The following is a 12,429-nucleotide window of genomic DNA, read 5'->3' on the forward strand; positions in this document are numbered from 1 at the left end:
CGGAAGCTAAGTAATCCATGATTATCTCCATAATGCGAATTTGACACAATTTGTTTCTTTTGTTGCAGCCGTGTACTTCATTACCGTGATCGTATGTGTGATAGTCACTTCATTCAACATCTACCTGTTTATGAAGAGCTACAGGTAAGCGATGCGTTCTTGTCGATCCAATTCAACTGATTAAGCTGTCATTGAGGCATTTGAAAACCACCATGATCCTGTTCTTTTTTCAGACGTCATTTGCTGCGCATGTTTCGGGGAAACAAGAGTTTCATTCTCGATCAACTGCCGAAACCACATATTATGATGGTATGTATATTAACATTATACCTACTGAGATAGATGGTCGCAACTGAAAACATGCCTGTGTTCAGTGCGAAGTATTACCCTGCCAGTATGCTATAAAACGTCAAGGCAAGAGAATCACCAGTCTCATTATTCATTTGGGGTAAAAGGCGAAACAGCGATGAAAATTATATGAATGGTTCCTTAACTTTGATTATACATGTCAACCGGGTAAATGAAACGTGGGAATGTTTTGCCCATGGGATATGCATTATTCAAGAAATTATTGTCAATTATTATGAAAGTTATTGGATGTGTTGATATCAGTGAGAATCAAACGTTATTCACTTCAACACTTGCAAGTTATTGGATTCATAACACTACTAAAATAAATGAAAAGATGAGACTAAATATGTCAAAAGGGTGGGTTTTAGATGTTTTCGGGAAGTATTTTTCCGATAATTGAGAATGGGCAATGCTTTGGACTAAGGTGATTTTCTTGGGAGTTGTTCGTGAACAAGCTGTACAAACATATATTGATCATAGGTGCAGTTACTCTTCATGTATTTCATCATGTTAGAAGGTCCAAATTTGCACAATAGTAATGTTAAAAGCGATAAAACCCTTTCCATATTCATTAGAAATCTTTGCCAAAAGCAGAGTCGGTTATACGAATCCGACTATTCCATAAGCATGTGTTTATGAACCATTATTAAATAGTGATGATACCAAGTTTGAGAAAAGTTGAGCGTTTCCTTTCGTCGTAAACACACGGAAAGGCAAGGAAATTGTGCACCTGAGAAAACACGGGAAATTAATGGTTTGTTGTCAACTATTTGAACATGTCTGATATTTTTCAACTTTCCACTGGACGATAAAACGCCCTTACTCAAACTCATCCATTTCTCAACAGAAGTAATCCTTGTGTTATGGTGTCCAGATTAATGGGCCTTGGTTATATTAACGAGTTTTACGCAATGGTATATTAACAAACAAGAATGTATATATACCTTATCTACTTTCAGGCCAACAGCATGCGCTTTCCTGGATATCAAGTTGCATACATGTTATGGGGTAACAGCTTTAAAATATTTAAATCATTGCCATGTTTAATCATTCTCAAATGTTACGTAGCCTTATCGGATGAAGTACATCTAAATGTAAGGTAAATAAGATGACATGCGGTTTCAAATTACTGTTTGTAAAAGTTTGAGTTCAAAACGTCTGTTTGATCAGAAATTAGGCGTATATCAGATTCTCCCTTTTGCCCTGATGAAACAAACACGAACCCTTTTGTGAAACCTTCAACTATGAAAGATGTAGCATCGATTGGGATTCATATTTGCAGTTTGTTATATGTATCACTTTATGTATCAATTACGATCTGTTTTAGTCCAGTGAAATCCCTGCCTACGTACAGTGAAACCCCGTTAATCAATAGCGAGCACAGATATTTTATCCTGATTAACAACATTCCAGATTAACGAATCATTGGAACTGTATATCATTGTCGTTTGTAATATAAGTCATGCAACCGTTCCCAACACGATCTTCCAGAGTTTTCTTGATTAACGGGGTCCGGACTAGCGAGGTTTCACTGTATATGTTTCCTGTCATAAACATTGACACAAATAATCATTTCCTCCATAAAACTTACATTGTAAATCACCTCATCTGAAGGGGATACAAGGCGACTTTGAAACGTATACACTCGAAATGTATACCTTTACTTACTTGTAAATCCAGTCATTACAAAGCCAAATGATTGTTGCCAATAGTATTTACAAGTCTAAAACATACATTTACATAGCTTTATGCCTGAATGTTCATACATTTACGTAAATGCATATCTACATCTACATACATACATATTCATTTGTAAATACCAAAAACGACGAAACTTTATTATTCAACTTTTATTAGATATATCTCATGATCTCTTCAGAATGCGGGATTCTGACATGATATCAAATCTTAAGTTTGGTTGGTATTCGCACTTCACGTACTCATGTTCCATTTTGTTGCTATTTTCGCAATAATTTAGGGAATTCTATTTTGCAGGGTTTTTCATGCTGTTTCTCGGGCTTTTCGTCGCGGGCTCCATATTCACCTTTGGGATATACGGGATTATTATCAATCACTACCTGACATATGTACTTCAATGGCTGTTACAAACATTAAGGTACATCAAGTTGTGTGAATAGTAGAGTGTTATCATTGCTGTTTTAAAGAATAAGGTAGGTTAATATGGACAAAGGACACGGTATGTTAAAGGCCCTTTGGAGCCCCTGCATATTTTAAATCTACATAATTCAGGACATTAACATTATTATTTAGAAATCTTTGTGTTTGTTTGCTGTTTAACGCCGCAATAAGCAATATTCCAACTATTTGATCCATGCAGTCGGGGTACGATGGCACACTATCAATCCAATCACTAAGTCTGACCACCCGATCCATTTGATCGCCTCTTACGACCAACATAGGCTGCTAGAGACCTATCCCAACACGAATTCCCTGGGGGGAAATCGATGTGATAGTTATGACATGTATTATGATATGAATGATGATTATGCTTTGTTCTATCTCAAATACGTATTTGTAAATACATAATATACAGTATACTTCAAGCAGCACTACAAACTATTGCTAAGAGCGTTGTCACAATAGAAGGTAAACAGACAGTAAAACATCATCGCGTATTTCGAAATATGAAATCAATGTAATTCCGTTTTTGTCAATCAATGTATGTATTCCTCGAAATGGAAATGGCCATTCAACAAGCATATGACTTATGATGGGGTAGGAATCTTCTGAGTGTCTCTTTACAAATTAATGATTGTAAACATCAAGGTGCTATTTTGATACTTCCAGGAGTTTTGTTTTATTGAAATGGATCGAAAATTGATTTTGTACAAGTGTTCCAGCCACGGCGTTGCTGTTGTTCTATCTACAAGTTGTCCTAGCCAAGCGCGTGCTCATGCAAGAGAAGATCAAGGTTACAGATGATACACCTCCTCTAAATGTGGACAACAGGTACTGTAACAGTTTCAGTCTCAATAGTAATCTCAACCTTACTGTTCAGAGCCACTGTGGAGATTCAGGTACAACAAAACAAATTATTGAGGATCGGGCGGACACAAAGTATGGCCTGGATGTATGTGCTGAAATATGGATTTACTCACTAGAGTTTAGAGTTGTCGGTTCAGCACAAACTCTTACCCCTGTGACTGCCTAAGTGAGGTTTATGGGTAGCCTAGCGTTCGCTCGTCACGCCGAAAGTCCGGGTAAAAAGCGTAAAAATCATTTCCGGCGTTCACCGCCGTGCTATTGCTGGAATATTGCTCAATCAATTTCGAAGTGATAGATTCAATAACAATAATCAAAACACACAATGAAAACGTGTGGTTTAGGGCAGAAAAAGTGTTTCCAATAACCTGATCATGACTAGATCCAATAAAAGATCATGAAGTCACATGTTGAAGACAACTTCCATAAGAGTTCATTTAATTTCAGGCGTTTTTATGATTGCTTTAATTACTACGCCTTGTTCGGAAATCTGGCCATTGGAATATTTTCGTGTTTCTGGAGAATTCTACAAGTGTACATTCTTTGTGTCTTCATGGTTGGTCGACTGGATCGCAACATATATGCAAGGGGCTGGGAACACAGAGACAAAGGTATGTAATGGGTTTTGTTTAATTTTTATATTATTAATCGTTATCGTTTATAGCATCTTTATATATGCTATCGTTATGGCATTTGAACGGTATTTCAATAATAGAACGACGTGAGAAAGGCCCTGTGATGCACAGGTCACATGATGGTAATGTGGAGGAATTTGGCCTTAAATCCATACCCAGCAGATCCATGCTCGGCTCTGAAGGTAATGCTTCACGTTGACTTGTGTCGCCGTTGGCCTCCACCATGCTCCCAATACGAATAGGTACGAATGGCCCAATCGTCTAGTTCCCTGTGCAGAGTACAAACAAGGGATCGAATTCTAAATCTCTCACATAATTTTTCAAATACGGTTTGGCATACCCGTGGTCACTTCGGGATTTCCTCCCACAAAAAGATTACACGTAGTGATAATATTTATTATTTAGTAATTGTACAAAGTGGCGTTAAACTCAACTCGCTCACTTTTAAGATGGACTATTTGTAAATATATAACATCAACTCCAGAGAACAACAGGTCATTATTATCCACCGAAACATATTCCCATGGGCGTAAAAGATAATAAGCCGTGAAAATTATATGCATGGGTCACTGAAAATCAGTCATGACACCAGGTGTTCGCGAATAGGGTGATCAAGTAAAACTCGGTTTCCATTTCTGTTTCCAAGACATTACTAGTTGATGATTGCAGTCGCTCATAAAATTGTAATATAACAAACGAATATATCTAGACCAAGGAAACGTAACCTCACAAGCCAAAAGTAATGATCGTATCCAGTATAAGTTCCGACAGAATTTATACACATGAACGCATCTGATTAACGGATGAAAAGGCAATGCCAGTTTAACGTCACAATTAATCGTGGACATGAAGTCCTTGCATTCAAGCTCTGTCAGTGGTATAATAAGGATGTAGGGCACCACAAGCCTTGATTACATGTTGCTTGTTTGGGTTTTGACACTGACGTAATATTCCGACCCTTGATCTGATTATTTTTCATGAAAAGTCAGAAAATTAAACCCACCATAGCATTATTTCAATTATTATCCTATATGTCTTTCAATATCGGCCACGGTGGTTATCGAGGAGCGCCATTTGTCATGTTTCTATCTCACTGCAATCTTGCAACTTCTGCATGTCAATGACGATATGGCCACATTTTACATATAATTAAAGATGATAAACCCGAAGGTTCGGCGTGGTTACGTTGCCGTTGACGCCTCATTGAACTTTCTCTTAGTAGAGCTGTATATATTGTCCAAATGAAATTGTCTGGGCGACCATATATCAGTTTCAGCGTCATATGTAGATTTAGTACATTACCAAACACTTGCACGTAGATAAAGTAATGACATTTTCTTCTTACAATCTCCTAGCCCTATCAATACAACACATTCACGTTGGGAATCGAACTCGCATCTTCTGTGAGACGCGCGAATACAACTGCCGTATCTCGTTTACATATATTTGAAGATACCATGTACAGTGAAAGGGGAAAACAAATAGTTATTTCACACTACATTCTATTACCTATTTAATTTTAACAACTATTGTGGGAGCGTAAACCTGAGATACCTTCTCTCTAGTAGTAACCACTCTCATGCACGCCAGCACACATCATTGATAACGGTTTCTTCTCACATATAGGCTATCTGTCGTACATCTCCATGCTGCACGTGGAGAACGCACACAACCACCCGATGTTGAGAGTCTTCTGTGACCTGTTACTGACAGCTCTGGATAAGGATGGACATCAGCAAATAGTTCAGACACAGGGTACGTTTTATTTACTAATGTTACCGTTTTATTCGTGTGTGGGTGTCAATAAACACTATAATACGGGTAACATTATTTGCGTCATGTGGACAATTGGTATGTGGGAGCAGTAAGTATGGTTTTACATATAATACACCACATTGAAGTGGTATCCTTCCATGTCACGGCGAGGTACACTGAGAATGGATTTCACACATTTTATGTGTAGTGTTGAACCCGAATATTTAGTGTTTTGAGTCAACCACCATGCGACAATACCAATAAACGGTAACACTGCGCCTGTCAGTAATGCTGCAGCTACATGTAAGGAGTCAGTTTCGCTGCAGCGAAACTAGTAGTAAAACCGTTACCTGTCAATCATCAGATTTTGTAGAGCAACCATAATGCTGTATCTACTGCCATGTTTTTTTCAGGCGATAACTTTACTTGCCTTTGCATGTGCTTGTGACGAGTGTCATCGGTGGGCAGGGTACATGTACGCTCACCTTTCTGTGAAAACCTAGTATCAACACCTTTTAATAGGGATTCATATACACATGATCATGATAAAGTCGAGATCTTACAATGGATTTCTTATGCATAGGGAAAGGCTTTTGTCCCTTTTATTACCATATTGCCAACACTTGCCTATATATATATATATATGACGTCGAACATAACGTAGCTCTAGATCAATAGCTATTGTCCACACATCTTAATAATGAATATTTATTGTTCAAATATTGTAATACATCGGTAAACAATGCATATTTACGGAAACTACAAGTAAGGTGAAAGTTATCCATAATCTTTTACATCGTGAAACAAAGAGAACCGGATACAATAATATTTATCCTTGGACAATTTATTCGGCTTTCACTGTATGTTGTACAAAGTCAAAAGGCAATATGACAATATAACTATGTTCTTGAAGTGTTACTATAGCATTCAGTTTGTTCGACCTTTGTGTATTCTACTTGTATCATTTTGAATCAGGAATGCTTAATAGTATGAAAACGTTCCTCTGATCTGATTTCAGTGAGAAGAAATACCAAAGCTTTGAGAAGATGGCTTGTAGCTTACACGCTTATCAACAACCCAGGACTTGCTCAAAGAAGAAAAAGTGTAACCAACCAAAAAAGTCAGTTTACCAGAATCCCTGAGGCTGAACTGGAATGTGCTGTTGACTGGCCCATTGATGGCGGAATCAGTTCCTCTGTGGAATTTGCTTCGAGTGGAAGGAATGTTTTGGTATATCAAGCATCCCCACAAGACCATTCGGATCTGTGATGGAACAATGCTTGTGACTGAACAGTGCTTGTGATTGGACAGTGCTTGTGATTGAGACAGTTTTTTTGGGACAGTGCATGTGATGGGATAGTGTCTGACTGAACAGTGCTTTTAGTGGGACAGTGCTCGTGAGTGGACATCGCTTGTGATTGGGACAGTGCTTATGGGACAGTGCTGGTGATTTGCTGGTGTCTGACTGAACAGTGCTTTTGGTGGGACAGTGCTGGTGAGTGTACATTGCTTGTGATTAGGACAGTGCTTGTGATGGGATATTGTCTGTAATTGGGACAGTGCATGTGATGGGATAGTGTCTGACTGAACAGTGCTTTTAGTGGGACAGTGCTCGTGAGTGGACATCGCTTGTGATTGGGACAGTGCTTATGGGACAGTGCTGGTGATTTGCTGGTGTCTGACTGAACAGTGCTTTTGGTGGGACAGTGCTGGTGAGTGGACAGAGCTTGTGATTAGGACAGTGCTTGTGGTGGGACAGAGCATGTAATGGGACAGTATCTGTAATTAGGACAGTGCTTGTGATGGGACCATACTTATGTTTGAGCAATGGTTTTTATTGGACAGTACTTTTGACTGGACAGTTTTTGTGATCATGACATTCAGACCATGTATTAAAATTACTATTACTTGGTTTACGGCTCCGGCCTCTGAATTAATACATGTATGTGTGGTATAAAATGTTATGTTTAGAACAATTTGTAACATTGTTTGACCAATATTCGAAAGGAAACTTTTTCACTTGCCATTCACAGTAACAGTTTAAAAAAACATCTACTCTTATTACTGTATTAATTCACGCTCCAATTCATGTTCGAAAGTCAGTAATATTGGTCAATAATAACAAGGTCACACGGTAGATGACAATGGCTGTAAAAAAACTTACTTGTACATGTATATCAGATACTTACCAATAATACAGTTGTCACTTGTACACGCAGTAGACATGTTAAGATGGATAACCAACCAATGCACTGATGCATTTGACTAAATGTGGTATTCAGATTGTGCATTAAGGAACACAGACCGAGTTCGAAAAGTAGGTTGTTGTCAACCTAATCAGAGTCCACGTAAAACTGACTAAACCTGTCAGAAACATGTTCACGTGTTTTATCAGGTGTAATAATTGATGGATTAAATCGCATTTGATGTGTAGAACAATTCAAATTTAAACATACATGTAGGTCAAATCAGTCAATACTGACGAGGTCAACTTTCGCTGGATAACAACTAAAACTGACTTGCGTTACAACAGATATTGATCCATGTAGATCAGATATAAGTTACCACATGTAAATTCAGATTATGTTAAGTAGTCGTAACTTGACAAATTAGTCAATATCATGAAGTGAGTGAGTGAGTATGGTTTTACCCCGCTTTTAGCAATATTCGAGCTATATCACGGCGGGCACACCTAAAATGGGTTTAATACATTGAACCCATATGGGGAAGCGAGCTCAGAGCTTCGGTGTCATGAACGAACACTTTGACAACTAGACCACCCCACCACCCCAGATATCATCGAAACCACAGGTCAGTGTTAATTGCCTAACGCAATGTGTTCAGATTTGCAGGAGCCACACTCATACCCACGTGTGTACAAGTCCAAACACATGTTTGGCCACTGCCACTTCTCATCTTCTAGATCTGTTGTTCAAATACAGACATCAAGTCTTTAGCTTCTCTCAAATTCAACCCAATATATGGTCATTCATATATGTGTAATGTATATTCATTAAAAAGTGTGTATTATAGACTGATTTCATATCTATAAAACAGCCACATTTTAGCAACTGTAAATCAAGGATGAAATAACAAAAGCTCACTTCTTTTAGGGAATGATCGATTATTTAACTCCTTACTTTTTTGTTCTTCTTTTGTAATTTGTTACATTGTGTAGATGTGGATATTCACTCTTTAAAGTGTGAAAACATGTATCTCAGCATGTCGTGTTTTACATGTCACTTTACACCCCACCCCGTAGAGGCATAATTCCTGCATATATTTAACTTATGCACTTCAACCTGACTAAGATTGATTTAATGTTATAAGTTCAGGCATGACGTGGAAAACAATCAAGAAAATGCTGTCAAAACAACAAAGGAAATTTAATGTTACTTACGTCGCCGATACATTTCTTGAGTTTTCATTTTATATGTGTCGCATTTTGAAATATCAAGATGTAGTGTGCACATATCATAAATAATAATTAGTATGATTGTGGTAACAATAGGTGACTTATAAAGAGCAAGGCCGGGGCGAGGGTTCGCTTAAAGCGCATGGCACTGTTATATTACCCTGATCTGTTCCCAGGGGAGTATAAAATATCACAGACCATCAGCTGTAATCTCAGTATTATATTGTGTCAGTATTCAGCTCTATGTTTTCCGTATGATCTGTCCTTTAGCACAAGTGTCTTGTGTTCATGATTAAATAGATTATTGATTTACAACACAAGTACTTTTACTCCAACGTTTTAAGATCAATGTTTGTGTGTTTGATTGATTATTAAACTCGTTACTTTTATTATGTTCGTTTGGACTTTGTTATATTGAACATATGTTAATATTGACGCTTTAAAATGTGCAAACATGTATTCAGCATGTTGTGTTTTATCGTTCTTTTACATATCTCTATACGCCCCGTCTGCTGTGAAAAATATGGTGTCAATATTCCATTTTATATTTATGGAGTTTTCTCTCTGTAAGATCTGTCATTTCTACTCCAGCATTGATGTACACTTCTGTGTTTTTAATAAATTTATGAATTATTTGGGTGTTTGATTGATTATAAAACTCGTTACTTTTATGATGTTCTTTTGGACTTTGTTATATTGTACAGATGTTAATGATGACGCTTTAAAGTGTGCAAACATGTATTCAGCATGTTGTGTTTTATCGCTCTTTTACATATCTCTGTGCATCCCTTCTGCTGTGAAAAATATGGTGTCAATATTCCATTTCTGGGGGTTTTCTCTCTGTAAGATCTGTCATTTCTACTCCAGCATTGATGTACACTTCTGTGCTTTTAATGAATATATTAATTATTTGTGTGTTTGATTTATTATAAAACTCGTTACTTTTATTATGTTCTTTTGGACTTTGTTATATTGTACAGATGTTAATGTTGACGCTTGAAAGTGTGCAAACATGTATTCAGCATGTTGTGTTTTATCGATCTTTTACATATCTCTATACACCCCGTTTGCTGTGAAAAATATGGTGTCAATATTCCATTTTATGGGGGTTTCTCTCTGTAAGATCTGTCAGCATTGATGTTCACTTCTGTGCTTTTAATAAATTTATTAATTATAAATGTGTTGCTTGTTGATTTTCAGAGATGCCGTTCAATATGTGTACCGATGTTTACAGATGCAGTAAGGGTGTCGATGGTAAACCAGTACTTATATGTAATTTAGTATGTTACTTAATGCATAATTTACTTGCATTGCTTAATCTTTTTATGTCTCACCTTCTTGAAATAAGGACCTCAGAAAGTGGATTGTCGAAGTATGAAGATATATACACCAAAGACAAAAGTAGGCGAGAACATTTATATACGGCAGAGCTTTATTAACTGTACTGTCACTTGTCATTGTTCTTACATAAAGGAAGCCGTGGAGCAATACACAAAGGCTGGAAGACATAGATTAACACTCGACTTATGTCACTGTGGAATTCCCATTATACACACGACACTAGCGTTATTGCTATTAGTAAGGGTAGAAAACACATTGCCTCTAAAAATAGGATGATGATGTAAGCGTCGTCGGGGGATTAAGCAACGTTTTATGGCTACCTTTAGCCAGTTGCTAAATACCACGAAACGCACATACAACAGTTACTGCAACACACATCCTGATGAGTTGTTCTCCAAGCAGTATTCCCACCAACATATAAATGCCCCACTTGATCAAATATCGTCTTTTTTGTACAGAATATTTTTGTCTTGACTGTAGATACATGAACTTTCATAAATATATTTATTGTCGAATGAAGACGGATGCATATGATTGGTTTAACACTTGTGTGGACTATATGTAAGCCATGTAACAATTGGTTGCCCAGATTTTCATGGATTATGTTTCCAGTCTTCCCAGCACAATACTCGAGCTCCTGGGTTTCAGTGGGCACTGGTGACACTGCATTCGACTAACGCTGTAATTCGTTGTGCAAAAGTGTGGGTGAGCGATTATTGCTCAGCTGTATTCCAGCATGTCACAGCGAGGGACACATAGAACGGACTTCGTACATTGTGCCCATGAATCAAACCCACCACTGTTAAAAAGAAGGATTCCTGTGATGTTGGTGTGAGAAAGAAACGTATATATTCCCCAAGTGCAGGGCCGCCATCAAGTCGATTTAAAACCTCTTCAAATACTTTCTAAGAAGCCTTTTCCATTCAGTGATCACCACGAATTTCATATAATCTTTAACTAACAGGGCTGATGTGTCCTCATTTTTTAAAGTATTCCTTCTCAAAAGAGCCAGACTCACAAATAACATCACCAGTGGCAGAATTGGGTGGGTCAGTTTCATTCTGCCAAGAATAACCTCGAGTGCTCAATGTTTGGTTATTCTGTAAGGGGAATTAAATTACGGCACATTTCAGCATCTTTTAAGATGAATTCACTGTTACTGTCCGTTGGGCAGCTATGTTTAAGGCTTGGAGAACATGTCTTGGTGATAACCCTAGGTCTGGAAGTCCCTTAACTTCCATCAATGAAGATTCAATCAAGGAGTTTGAAAAGAAAACTTATATAGCTAGACGGATTACCATTGCTGAACTTGAGGAAGACACAGGTCTAAGCCATGTATCTTTTGACAGTATTATTGATGACAATTTATGAATAGGATAGCTGCTCGTTGGGTGCCAAAGTTTCTAAATTCTGATCTTTTGGAAAAATAGAACTGACATTGTCAGAGATAATTTCGAGCTAATTGAGGAGGATTTCTCGTCAGATTCAAAAAGAGATTACTGACGGGTGATGAAACATTGGTCTACCACTATTATCCCGAGTCACAACGTCCTGAATCAAAACACTTCTCCGGCACCAAAGAAATCCAAGTCTTCAAGATCAATGAAGAAAGTTATAGCAACTGTATTATGTTCATTACTTAGAAAGTCAAAAGACGATTACCGGTGCCTACTGTGCTGATGTGCTTCATCGCCTAAGAGATTCTATCAAAGAACAGCGGCGAGGAATGCTGACTGTTGGAGTTCTACAACTTCATGACAATGCCTGTTCACACACCTCTCGACTTGCAAAGGCTGCTGTGCGACAATGTGGGTTCGACGAGCTCCTCACTCTCCATACTCGCCAGACCTGGCACCAAGTGATTTTCATCTGTTTCCTAAATTGAAAGAACTCCCTAGTGGAAAGCGCTGTGACGAAAACGATGACATC

General features: G+C 37.8%; 1 protein-coding gene across 2 annotated transcripts in view; it reads left to right on the forward strand.

Annotated features, from left to right (window-relative positions):
* LOC124131504 (stimulated by retinoic acid gene 6 protein-like) overlaps positions 1 to 10,337 on the forward strand; it is a 59,692-nt gene extending 49,355 nt beyond the window's left edge. The window contains exons 17-18 of one of the 2 annotated variants that reach the window (XM_048398406.1): positions 5,616 to 5,744; positions 6,763 to 10,337. In XM_048398406.1, coding sequence (XP_048254363.1) covers positions 5,616 to 5,744; positions 6,763 to 7,013 — 380 coding nt within the window. In that variant the 3' untranslated portion in view covers positions 7,014 to 10,337. The remainder of the gene's footprint in view (positions 1 to 5,615; positions 5,745 to 6,762) is intronic. The other variant, XM_048398409.1, reaches the window with a different exon arrangement.
* The last annotated feature ends 2,092 nt before the right edge of the window (positions 10,338 to 12,429 follow it).

This window comes from Haliotis rufescens, unplaced genomic scaffold, assembly GCF_023055435.1.
Source record: "Haliotis rufescens isolate VD_foot unplaced genomic scaffold, xgHalRufe1.0.p SCAF_1, whole genome shotgun sequence".
In the NCBI taxonomy this organism is placed as follows: domain Eukaryota; kingdom Metazoa; phylum Mollusca; class Gastropoda; order Lepetellida; family Haliotidae; genus Haliotis; species Haliotis rufescens.